Genomic DNA, 13680 nt, shown 5'->3' with positions numbered 1-13680 from the left:
AGCTGAGTAGTACTCCATTGTGTAAATGTACTACAGTTTCTGTATNCNTTCCTCTATTGAGGGACATTTGGGTTCTTTCCAGCTTCTGGCTATTATAAATAAGGCTGCCATGAACATAGTGGAGCATGTGTCCTTATTACCAGTTGGAACACCTCCTAATTAAACATCTTTGTTCTGTGTGCGTTGGTTAGCCAGCCAGACTTTGAACCTTCTTGCTGCCAGCTAACACTGCTTTGCACCCCTGTACCACTCATTCCAGACTGGAAGTAGTTTGTGTAGATGGTCTTCACTTCTCCATGTACATATGAGTTCACTGTAGTATGTCCTCAGCCTGAATTTCTGTAGCCTTGTTTGCCTTTTCCACGTTAGGAAACGGGTCCATGGAGTCCATCTGAGGTGGGAATTAAGTTTCTCTGAGAATTTGGTCTGACAGCCTCCATACTGCCTTGAAGAGTTCCTTGTGGAGTCTGCTCTTCCTTGTGGAGTCTACTCTTTCTGTGGCTACTTAGCTCCCCCCACGCCCCCTCCCCCGCTTCCCTTCTTGCCTCATCTAAATGAAACTCAAGGTCAGTTGATATTGCAGCTCTAAGGTGAGTGTCTGGGCAGATAGAAGCTTTGGTGGTTTGTATGAGACGGTCCCCAGTTGGTGGCTCTTTGGTCAGGATTAGGAGGTGTAGCCTTGGTGGAGGAAGTATGTCAGGGGGTGGGGTGGGGTGGGACTCAGACTTTGAGGTTTAGAAAGATAGACGATGTTTTGAGTTAGCTCTCTGATTGAGGTTTGTGATTCGAGTTTGAATTGAGGGGTTCTCGTTGCCTGCCACTTGTGACCTCCACCCTGCCCTCATGGATTCTAACCCTGAGCCCCAAGTAAATTCTCTTCTATAACTTGCCTTCTTTATGATGTCCTTGCATATAGAAAAGCTAACTTATGGCAGCCTTAGACAGTTATCTACTGACTAGGTTATAGCTATTGTTTCTTACTTTTTAAAAATATTACTTTAAGAAAGATGTGCTCCAAAATTTTATATTCTCAGTAACACAGTGGCCATGTTTAGATAAGTTTCGTGGTTAGGAATTTTGTACCGGAAAGGTTATTGCCTGCATCCAAGATGGCTCAGAGTCACATCATCCCAGACAGTCTCAAATTAATACTTCCTTTCTGCCTCCTACCAATCAATCTCTTTTTGATAGTTATATGGGCAATTTACTATTTCCCTTTAAAAAATTATTTTTATTTGTGTGTGTATGCGCATGCTCGAGTGCAGATGCCTGGAGGTCAGAAGGAAGGGGTCAGGGTCCCTTGGGGCTAGAGTTACAGGAAATGCTGGAAACTGAACCCAGGTTCTTTGCAAGAGCGGCAGGTGCTCCTCCTCTCTTGGGTCATCTCTTCAGTCTCCCATTTTTATTCTCGTCTAGAATCTCATTGGCCCTAGCAAAAAGGCATGAATAAATGTTACTGTCACTATATTATTCTGACCAAGTTGCATATATTTTACTTGATAAAAGGAAGTGATGTATTACCCAACTCATCACGTGAGCATTTGTAGTGACTGAAATCTGTTTCCTAGGTGATTGCTTAGAAATACAGATTAGATGGAAATAAGACATACCCAGGTATGGGAACAGACATCTCATGGGAGGGAGAGCAGCTGTGACTCACTTTTTTTTTTTTTTTTTTTTTTAGAAGGAACTTGATGACAGATAATGTCACATGCAGCGCCTGGGCAGAAAGTCAGCTTCTATGTCTTTAGCCAAAATAAGGTTTTTAGATGAATCAGAAAAAAATCCTTCAAGAGCTTCCTCGGTCCATAAAAGTTTAAACATTTCTACTATTGGGTCTTGTGCTGCACGCAAAAATTGGCCTTCGTGGTAAGGAGCAAAAAGCCAAAACTAACCAACCAAAACAAAAGGTTTAGCAGCAAGGAAGGCCAAATAGCACTCAGAAGATGCAAACAGCGTACTGGCTGTTCTCAAGTTCAGTAACATGAGAAAGGCTTTCCTGTCTGAGGCTATTCTGACGAGAAGGTCACCAGGGGACTCGGGAGGACTGGGTTAAGCTGGCCAACCTCTGCTCCTGGCTGACTGGTTCGCTGAAATCTTCTTGCTCTACTGCTGGTGACCTTGAACTTTCTTCTATGGGCCTATGGTTGCCCCTTAACTTTCAACATCTCAGACTAGTACCCTCTACTGAATACAGAGGCACAGGAAGTAATCTCAAATGCTGTCTCAACTTCATTGCATGATGATGGTGTGATATACTTCCATTTTAGTAGAGATGTCTAGAGAGGGTGAGCAGTGTAGTCAGGGAGAGAGTTTTAGGTTCCATACAGGGCTAATCTAGCATGGCAGGTTGTTCTTTACATCCAGATCCTCTCTGTGATGGCTAATATTGTCAAGTTGACAGGATCACCTAGGAGACACACCTCTGAGCATGTCTGTGTTTCTAGACTGGGTAATTAGGGTGGGATAATTTACCCTCATTTGAATGGCAGCGTTTCATTTGCTATGGTCTCTGACTGAATAAAAGAAGGATGGAGATGAGCTCCAGCATCCACTCCTCTTAGGGCCTCCGGCCTGCAAATGCAACATTGTAGCCAACAGCCTCAACCTCTTGCCTTAAGGACCTCCCTCTGTGGGGGCTGTACTCTCCGACTGTGAACCTCAGAGTCAACCTGCTGTTCTCCTAGGTGTGTGTGTGTGTGTGTATGTGTGTTAGCAATGAGAAAAGTAACTACTATTAACTTACAAGACCTTTCTAGAACATTCTCACCCCACCTGTCTAACCATGAAAAATGTTCCAAAATGCTTTGTTTCTCCTTTGGGCTATATAGAAGGTCAAACTGAGGCTCCTTGGCTCTGCTCAAATCCATTCATAAAATGGGTTCAACTTTGGGTGAATTAACAAGTAACTAAGACTAGATGCAATGAGGGCACTGGATGTCACTTGTTTCTTCTGGTCACATGTCCTGATCTCCTGTCTGTATCTACAGAGCTGGAGATCTGGCTACTGGATGGGTCTGAAGAAGGTTCCAGAAGGTTTCTCTGGTCACACAGTCTTACACGGCTGACAGAGTTTGGGACTTGGTAATGTCAGGAGCTCCATGGTTTTGAAATATTTCTTTGACAATTCTGATGTGGACCATATTTATACTGGAATTTAACATGCCACACAGTCTTCTTAAGCTTTTTTTTTTTTTTTAATGGAGAAAGATTAGTCTTTCTTTGTATTTCTTATTTTATAGGTAAAATTACAACTTAGTTAAAAAATACCAACTTTCGGGCCAGTGAGATGGCTCAGTGGGTAAAGGCATTTGTTGTGCAAGCCTTCTAACTTGGATTCAATACCTGGCACCCATGTGAAAGAGGAAGGAGAAAACTCACTTCATAAAGTAGTGTGCTGACTTCCACATGTCCGTCATTACATGTGTGCTCCCCAATGATGATGTTGATAATGATAATAAATAAATAGATAAATAAATAAATAAATAAAATAAAAAGTCCCACCAGGCATGGTGGCACATGCTTTTATCCCAGCACTCTGGAGGTTGAGGGACGAGGTTCCCTGTGAGTCTGGGGCCAGCCTGGTGTATATAGTGAGTTCTAGAACAGCCACAGATAGACAGTAAGACCCTGTATCAGTAAGTAAAGGAACAAATTAAAAAAAAAAAAACAATCTAACTTAAAACTTCAACTTATAAATGACCCAGATATGTACACGACCCTCAACAGCTGGCTTAAGTGTACAGCTCTGTGATCTTCATGGTTGCTAATTTTGAAAACTCCTCAGTAGTGAAGGGCAGCAGGCCTCTGAACTCTGCTTTCGCATTTATGAACTCTGCATTTGAACCCGGTAAATACCAGATGGGTGAGAAGCAAAGTGTATGATTGGCATAATCGCCTGCCTGCTCACCAGATAGCAGGTTAGTCTCAAAGTAATGACCATGACTTCTGGTGAATCACCCATTAAAGTTGGCTCCAACAGGAAGGCTTCTGCACATTGCCATTTTACAGACTCAGAATTTTGAAATATGAATTGAGCCATGCTGGGTTACATCTAACCTGCCCCATCCTATCCTGCAAGGAATTTGTATTTCCTGAGAAGTTCTTTGTCGTTATGCAAGTTCATAGAAAAACAACCCAAAACTTTAAAAAGTCAAGATTAATTTTTATTCATTGCTGATTTTATTAGCACCCCTAAGTCCCCTCTCTAAGAATCATCTCAGTGGGTAACAGAGGCTGGCTTTCACAGAGTTTAATCTTCTCTACCCTCAGCTTTCATCATACAGAGATGTGTATGGGGCTTTTCACATGTTGGTGGTACCAGAATTACAATGGAAATGGTTGACCCCCCCACCTGATCTGGGGCCCAGGATCATGCATTTCTATTAACTTTCTGGGTAATATTGATGTTTCAGGGCTTGCAAGGTTAGTTTCCAAAGGCACTGCTTAAAAATCACAGGGTAACAGGGGAAAGAGAAAAGATGACAGCCTGGGCCTGGGGAACTCATGAGCCAGATAATGAACCCTTTGATGCAGATGGCTGTGTGCAGACATGACTTCTGCATGATGAAATTTAAACACCGTGAGCTATACAGGAAGATGTTCTCCTCATAAGTACCAATTGTGTGCCATAGGATGTGTGTATGTGCGTGCGTGCATGCATGTGTGTGTGTGTGTGTGTGTATCTGTGTGCATGAATGTCAGATCTCTTTTAACTGGGGCTACAGACAGTTGGGAGCCCCATGTGGGTGCTGGCAAGCCAACTCTGATCTTCTTCAAGAGCAGTAAGTGCTCTCAACTGCTGAGCCCCAAGACTGCTTTACGTGATATTTTCCTTCTGGTTTATATCTCTCCTCAGGTTCACATGTTACACTAATCCTGGATATTTATCAGTAAAAAAATTTTTTTTTATTTTATCATTTTATCCCCACATTTCTCTAAAGGCAGTTACAAATGCCTTTGAAATCAGACAAGCCAGAAGTTAAAGTATACATATATGTGCTCCATTTTATTTGACATTTAAGAATCATGGGTTGTTTCCATCTTTTTTTTTTTTGATTTTTTTAAATTGCAGCACAATTATCTCTGAAAAATTACACTTAGAAAATAAAATATGAGAAACCGGATCTTCACTGAGGTTTAAAAATTCAGCCTTCTTCTCCCCCACTCTCCACTAGATGGCACTGTTCTGTCAGGAGGACAGACTCCAGGAAGCACTGGAAACTGATCAAAACTATCTCCAGAAAAGTGCACTGGCAATACGGAAGGGTTCGGAGGGCTGCAGGAACACGTTTGCAGAATTCTGGCCACGAAATTAGGTAAATTTCTTTTACATCTTGCTGCAGCACCATGCACCGGCGTATGTGCCCTGGTAGACCCTGGGTGCTCTCTATGCAGCTACACGGACTGGCACGTAGGGATCTTATACAAACATCAAGTTCTCTTGCCAACACAATCTTTCCCACTGTAAGCTCCAACATCATAGGAGAGACTGCTTGGCACACACATAATTCAGGACTGTGAAGTGTGTGGGAGTCAAGCATTTCCTAGTCAGCTTATCTGGGCACTCTGTTTAGGCCCGCCTGATTAGCACGCAAAGGAACGGGCGCCATGTGCTACCTTATAGTATGTGCACGATCTCACTGTCCCACCTTCCTCCCGGTCCCAGTCCCTTCTTGCTTGTTTACCCTTTCCCGCCGACACACTTGACACCTCCCTCTGGTTTCCTTTCCTGCTTTGTTTGCTTAGGCCTCTTCATTCCCTCTTATAGCCCCGCTTTTTAAAAAACTTTTGTGTTCCACCCAAATATCATTTAAATGGAGATCCCATGTGTGAGAGGAGACATAGGATTTCATCGGACGTTGGTCTCTTTTGCTTACCATACATAATTATATCCAGTTTTATTCGCACATTCTCTAGTGCAATTCAGATGGCTTTGCTGGCTTCTCAAATGCAGAAAGAGATGAACTTATTTGGAAGGACGCTTTCTGTGTCCAAGGAATGTAACGAGTTTCTAGGCATATGCAATAGGGATGTCACTCTAGTGACTATCAGGGATTCGTTAGGAGACAATAAGGAAGTTTTTATTCCTCCCAAGAGGAACAGGTCTACCTCTGTATGTATGAGATTATTGTTTACATAGCCATACCGACAGTGTTGTAGTTTATAAGTTAGGCATAGTAAGAGGCGCATAGCAGCTACAATAGGAACAATCACAATGGTTTACGACCATGAAAGTTATTTAAATTTTATGAATTGTTTATACCTTGAACTTATCATGTTTTTTCTACCATTACTGACCACGGTTAACCAGTAAGAGCTATGGGGGAAAGCTCACACCACAGAGGGAAAGTCCTAATTGTGTGAAAACCATCTGCAAACAAAAGTTCTGTGGAACCTGCAATAAGCAGAAGGTACTTCCTGCTGGGAGGGAGGAGGTGGCAATGGGTGTGGCTTTGGAGAAGGTGCAGGAGGTAGGGGGAAGGAGAAAAACCACAGATCAAAAGACACAGAGATTCCAAGACAGGCAGAACGAACTCTGTGCTGTGTCTAGCATCTGGGCCTTCCTTATGATGGTGAAAAGCAGAAAATCAAACAAAGTGGGAAGGACCTTTGCTGGTCATGAGGGAGCCACCACCTTCGAAAGGGTAATCTGTCACTGTGTTTCTGAAGGATTTTTTGGTACTACAAAAAAAAAGGCAGGAAACGGTTTGAAGGTGAAAGGAATAAGTCAGGAGAACTGGCAGGAGAGGTAGGCAGTCCCAAGTTAATCAAAATGGTGAAGGCCCATCCTTGGCAGTTCCCTTGGCATGGGGAGGCAGAGGAGCACTAAGGCTTACGGGCAAGTGTCTGGATGGCTGAGATTTTCAGATTGCAGCTATGTTTAGCTAAGATGCTGAGGAAACCAATGAGGAAACGATACACAGTGGGGCTGCCAGGTCAGTGACACCCAGCCTGGCCACTGGGTGGCTTCCCAACCTTCTTACTCATGACTCTGGGCTCTGTATCCTCTCAGCTGCTGTCACCTACTCCCTTCCCAGCTTCTGGCTCCACACTATGTCTCCCAGTGAAGCACCCACTGAGTACTATCCTTTTGCCCACTGAGTACTATCCTTTCGCCCACTGAGTACTATCCTTTCGCCCACTGAGTACTATCCTTTCGCCCACTGAGTACTATCCTTTCGCCCACTNTCCTTTCGCCCACTGAGTACTATCCTTTCGCCCACTGAGTACTATCCTTTCGCCCACTGAGTACTATCCTTTCGCCCACTGAGTACTATCCTTTCAACCTGTTTGCTCTAAAAAAAAAAAAAAAATGGGGTGATGTGCAGAACCCTCTGGAGCCAAGACTCACAAGAAATCATTCTGTCTGTTCGTTGCTTCTGTTGGCATGCTGTTCACAGCACTGTGAAGCTAAGCAATGTGCCTCCCCAAAGCTCCCACTTGGTCAGGGAGACATTTTGGCCTCTTCTATTAGTTTGGAGCCCAAAGGCTTCGCATCCTATGTTACGGCAACCAGGACTCTTCTAGCTCCTCCAAAGGATAGGCCTTCAGGCCTGCAGAGTCCTCTGAACCTAGAGCCCTTCCTCTTCCTCTTCCTCTTCCTCTTCCTCTTCCCCTTCCTGCCATCTCGTCGGTTTATCACTATTCTCCTGTCGTGTCTGGGACACCCAGGGCTGGTATAGTTGCTTCTTCTGTACTGTGTCAATCACTACTCTTCTCTGTACCCAGTGGGAAGTTAGTCATTCCATTTTGCCATTACGAGACTGTAAGCATCCTGTGGGCAAGATATGTCTGCCTTTGCTACAGACTTCTTGCATCGAGAACACTGCCTAGCACTAAGTGATTATACATAGGTAGTTTTCTTTTATTTTTTCAAGATTTATTTATTATTTAATATATATGAATACACCATTGCTCTCTTCAGACACACCATAAGAGGACATCAGATCCCATTATAGATGGTTATGAGCCACTATGTGGTTGCTGGGAATTGAACTTAGGATCTCTGGAAGTGCTCTTAACCACTGAACCATCTCTCCAGCCCTAGTTTTATTTTTGTATAGGCATTTCTTATCATGACAGTGTGATATACATCCTGGCAGCCCAACTTCCTGGGCTAATTATCAAACCTACCTATAAAAAAGAGCTCAATTAGTTTTGAAGTAAAAATGTTTAATGTCATATAAGGCATACTTCTGAAATGTGAGCATGAACTAAGGAAGGATAAGGAGACGTCTTTTATCAATCACCCACAGAGCATATGGTTAAAAACTGACTCAAAGCTCCTAAGCTTTGTGGCACCCACAGAGAAAAAGCTGTAATGAGAGGTTAAAATACATCTAGAGCTCCTTTGTGCTCCTGAGTTTGGGGGAGTGGGGAGATGGCTCAGGGGTTAAGAACACTTGTTGCTCTTGCAGAGGACCTAGATTTGGTTGCTAGTACACAGTGCAGTGCTTCACAGTTGCCTGTAATTCCAGACCCAGGGGACCCAACGCCCTCTTCTGGCTCTGCGAGTACTGTATGCATGCGGTATGTATACAATACACGCAGGCATAACACTTGCACACAAAGTAAATAAGTCTTTAGACTCCAATTTTAATAGAATTTGACTGTTTTAAAAGTATCAATTCAGGGGCCAGAAAAGACAGCTCAGTGGTGCAGGTGTTTGGGTGCCAATCCCAGTGTTCTGAGTTTGACCCCTGGAACACACATTGTAGAAGGAGAGAATGCTTGACGTTGTCCTCTGACCTCCACATGCAAACTGTGGCATACATAGTCACACATACAAACATACACATACATAGAATTATTTTGAAGAAAAATTTAAAGGTATCAATCCAAATACGGCTATTTATTTATTTATAGACAAGGTCTCACTATGTAGTTCAGGCTCATCTGGACTTTACGATTCAGGACAGCCTGGAACTCAAGACCCTGTTGCCTTGGTCTCCCAAGCGTTGTGCGTGCGGACATGTACCATGCCTGGCTCTATTGTGTTTCCCCCACATAGACATGGATATACTTTCAACTGTTTGGGAAAACATAGACCACTGATGCTCATTCTTACACTAGGGTCAACTGGAGTTTCTATAAAAACATCTTTCGACCTCGGCCTTGAAAACTTGAGTTTAGCTTCCGAATCCTTCACTGTGAGGGAGAATTTAGATTGACAGCCTCACTTTTCAGGTAAAGTACTTGACTTAAATTTACAGCTAAGGAAAACTGTCACAATTGGCATTTTCCCATCTATTAATTTTTAGAAACATGAACACATGAGATATCCATTTCAAAATTCACAAATATCTGATTATTCTTATGAGCACCAATGTTTATCATGCAGTTTCAGTTTGTACTCTATTCTTAAATCTGTGCAATTTAGTGGCATAGTGAGCACAGTTATCTAATTGCTGGTAATGTGTGCAGCCCTCTTTTTTACACAGTGTCCCCTAAAAGGAGGTGTTGAAAGGTAATGATTTGGAAACAAGGTTATTGGAAAAAAGGAAACAGATTGAGGCAAGCCAAGGGGGGGGGGCTGGACCTTACTCAGTGTAACAGGACCCAGACACACAGAGGGGGCTGACAGCCATAGGTGACAAAAGAGGAACTGTCATGAAGATGGGAGACTAGAGTGACACACACATGCACAGGGTGCCAGGGACAGCCTGCCAGCTGTCAGACGCTGGAGGAAGACATGAATGGTTGCAGGGAGCAGGACCCTGCTGCCTGATTGGCTACCCCAGCTCTAGAACCGGGAGACGATAAACATCTGTTGTTCTAGACCACCCAGTTTTATCACTTTCTTTGAGGTCTGGCAAATGAACATCTATTAAATATATTAGCTCAGGACTAAAGGCTGAATTTCAATCTGTAACATGAAGTTTGACTTTTATTTAAGGCAAAATTGAGGAATGATCAGAAACTCTCCCCTCCTCCTACTGCCCACAGCAGCTTATCCTTCTTAGAATGGGTTTAAAATGTGTACAACACATTGTATTCTAAGCCCAAGTATATTCAATAATTTAAAGTTCAGAATTTAAGAACTAAAAACGTTACAGTAACTTCACATACTTTGCTACTGAAACAATTAGTGCCTACTAAAGTCTATTAGTGATATTTAAAACAAATGGTATTTTGAAATACCAAATATATTAAAGTGTTGAACTGTACTGTGACAATACTACATGTTCTGCTAATGTAGTCACATCGTCACAACTTAAAGAACTGGGAAATCTCAGGTAGAGAGTAGTGGGAATACATGTGTGTATGAGACCCTGAATTTGTAAATACATGTGTGCACGAGTCCCCAAATTTCTAGACACCACCTGACCTCCATCTGTGGCTACCTTTATGGCAGAGGGGGTCTAGAGGAAGGTGGCTCAAAATGGAAGACGCTCAGGTTTATTCAGAAAACTCTTTTTGTCACTTTCACAGAGCTGGCCTAAATGTAAGGGATATTAAACAGTGTGCTATGGCAGGGACAAGCCAAAGACCACTAACAGCTCCTCTGCAGGCACAGGGCTCAACACCTGGGTTCAGCCACTCACAGCTGAGCATCCTAACTGAAAGGTTTGGGACCCACAGGTTTCAGTTGTTTACAGAATCAACATAGGCGCAGACTTTATTGACAAAGCATCTCCCAAACTGCAGCCTGAAACCCTAACTTCCTGGGCTCCACTATGCTCAAGAAGCCTAGGATGTGAGAGCATGTTAGGCTGCGATGCACCGCCTGGACCCGTGACGCTTGAAGGAGCCTGAGTTTCCGCTACTTTCCCACAGGGGTTTTTGTCACAGTCAGTCATATTCAGCCTCTGGTATTGAGTCTCTAGATCTGTGGCTGGCCAGGCGAGGTACAGACATGTGTCTTCTTATGCATTCCAGTCACAGTGCTCTCTAGACTGTGCAAGGGACACTGTGGCTCGTGTCCTGTAAGGTAAGGCAGCAGCTCCCTCAGTGCCTGGGGCTGTGACTTTGAAATTCCAACAGCATAAATTGGTATAGGTTTCCTCAACCCTTTTACTCCATGTACAGTCAAACTATAATGTTCTAAAATAAATCCCTTTTAATGTGTGTTCCTGTGTGTGTGTTTGTGTGCACGCGCTCGCTCACACGTGTTTGCTCGAGCAAGCACGTGCGTGCATGTGCGTTAGTGACTGTGTGTACACTTGTGCAGGTATGGAGGTAAGAAGTTAAACTCCTGGACTGTTCCTTAGGCCACACCTACTTTGTCTTTGGAGACAGGGTCCTAAGGCTGGAGCTTGCCAAGCAGGCTGGGCCAGCCAGCCATTAAGCCCCAGAGAGCCCACCTCGCCTGTCTCTGCGTCCTCAGCACTGGGATTCTAAGGGTGCACCTGTACATTGAGTATTTTTACGTGGGTAGTGGGAATCGACCTCAGGCCCTCCTGCCCATGGGGTAAACATTTCAGCAGCTGAGCTCTCTAGTCCTAAATCTTTTTTTTTTTTTTTTTTCCCTTACTGGAACAGGCTAGAGTAAATGCTGTTATGTGGGGTTGAACTGACCAAACTGGCTACAATTTACATTCCTTCCTATGAAGGACCCACCATTTCCCATCCTTTATGGAAAGCACCGCTGTGAACCAGTGAACCTCGTACAAACTGGGAACAGAACGCTGAAATGCCTACTCCTCTCAATAGGTCACCACACCCTATCAGATTGTATACGGATACTTAGAGAGTAGCCTGAGGATTCCGCTCCTTTTGAGAGGAGTTGCCCGTCGCTGTCTAATTACGTAAACACACACATAGAATGCTAACATGGAAAGCCTAAACCCACTGTTCCTGAGTCTATGAATTGGCTTGTTGGCTATACCTGTGGAGTTATACATTAAAGGGAGTTTCTCTTCTTCCATGGAGGGAATTCATACTGAACCATGTACCAAGGGCTGTTGGCTTGGGATTCCCCTTAGCTAGGAAGCAGCAAGAGGAGGGGATAAAGGCAATCCTCAAGTCAAAAACCAAGCCCAGGATTACATCACAGAAATAGCGTATGAAAAATGACCTCAACAGCACGGGCAAAGCGAAATCAGACAGCATTACACAGGCTGGACCAGTGGCCTGCAGTTCCTTGTTAGCAAGCTGCCTGTGGAAAGGGAGTTCATGGAAATCATCGTTCTTCTGTGTTTCCTTAAAAACAAAACAAAACAAAACAAAACAAAACAAAAACCCTATTGTTTTTCTCACCCGTACCACCCCATTCTAGGATCTCGGTCCCCATTTCTCTTTCTCCTACCTTACTTAACTCCTCTCTATCACTATGAATCCTGCTTTCTCTCCTCTCTTCCAGCCACCACAGCTCTAAACTCATTGTTTGGAGGAAGAACTTCCAGTAGAGTAAATATGCTTACCTTTTAAATTTCAATCATGATATTTAAAAAAAAGAAAACAGGGTATCATTTTGTATCTAATCTCTCTGAACCTATTTGTGAAGTCTTTGCGATATGATCCCACAATGTATCAAAACCCAGTTGGTAAATCTCGGTATGTCACAACAAGCATTACTAAATTATATGGAATTTCATTAACAAACAAACAAACAAACACAGCCATTTAAAATCCCAGTAAACCAAATGTATGAAAGGAATCTAGCCCTTGGGTCTGAACCTTGCCTCTAGTGTGGAAAACCTTTTCTTTTAAATAGGCCATTCCTTTGATGATGGTGGCTTCGATTTCCCTTCTAAATTGTAAACACTTTACATACGTTTCTTTCAATACTGGAGAGTACTAATAGCTCAGGAGGGTAACCAAAGCACCTTAAAAGCAGAACTTTAAGCTCTGTAGACCATACTTTTAGACTAGGCGTTTTTTAGTTGTCATTATTCACTCTAGGAACCAGGTTCTTCCTGGTTTCCCGGTTCACTGACTATGGTAGCTATAGGAGCTGGAGGCTACTAGAACTTTAGCTAACTTGCAAGAGGGTGCGCGTGGTGCTTACCACTGCCTCCATTTTTCTCAGAAGGCTCCAAACAAAGCCTCGGGCCCCTTCCCCCGGGCTCACCGCACCCACAGATCCCAGTTAGGAAAGGTCACTGGGACCCTAGTGTGACCGTCCTGGGGAGAGAGTTATAGAGAGCGCGCGCAGATTCTGCCCACCCTGCTCGTCCGCCGCAGGTTGGGCCCTTCGCTGTCCCACCACGGGGACAGCGGCGCCTACAAGGCAGGGTCGCGGGGGTCACTGCACTTACCACCGCCAGCAGCTGCACCACCAGCAGCAGGGCGCACCGGCCACCCGGGCTCCGCGCCATCGCCTCGATCCGCCGCGCCCTCGCCTCCGGGCCTCGTCAGCGCCCCGCGGATCCTCCTGGGCAGGTTCCTCCCGGGGCCGCCCTTCTCTGCCTCTGCCCGACCCGGGGTGCGGTTCCAGGTGTGGCCGGGTCGGAAAGGGTAGCCGTGGGCCCGGCCAAAGCCTAGATGGAGGAGGGGAATGCGCTCGCTCCGCGGGGAGGTACGAGGCAGTTCCCGCCCTCCGCACCTGGGGCTGGTGACGTCCCCCGCAGGGGACCTTGGGTGGCTGGCCCCTCCCCGTCGTGTCCCTTCCTCCTCTGGGATCACCTCGTTTGGAGAGCTTTCTAGTCACTGTACAGACCCCAAGATCTAAGGAGCGGGACTCATGGAGCCCGCGATCGCAAGACTGAGGTGATAAAGGGCTGGAGTTGTGGGAAT

At 44.6% G+C, this 13680-nt stretch overlaps 1 protein-coding gene across 1 annotated transcript in view; it reads right to left on the bottom strand.

Annotated features, from left to right (window-relative positions):
- Positions 1-13478, bottom strand: part of Dsg2 (desmoglein 2) — a 49516-nt gene extending 36038 nt beyond the window's left edge. Inside the window, exon 1 of the mRNA XM_029547005.1 lies at positions 13203-13478. Within this exon, the coding sequence (XP_029402865.1) occupies positions 13203-13262 (60 nt within the window). The 5' untranslated portion in view covers positions 13263-13478. The remainder of the gene's footprint in view (positions 1-13202) is intronic.
- Positions 13479-13680: the final 202 nt, after the last annotated feature.

This window comes from Mus pahari, chromosome 15 (assembly GCF_900095145.1).
Source record: "Mus pahari chromosome 15, PAHARI_EIJ_v1.1, whole genome shotgun sequence".
NCBI classification, from domain to species: Eukaryota; Metazoa; Chordata; class Mammalia; order Rodentia; family Muridae; genus Mus; species Mus pahari.
The sequence above is the reverse complement of the archived record's forward strand: the minus strand, read 5'-3'. Positions and strand labels throughout refer to the sequence as shown.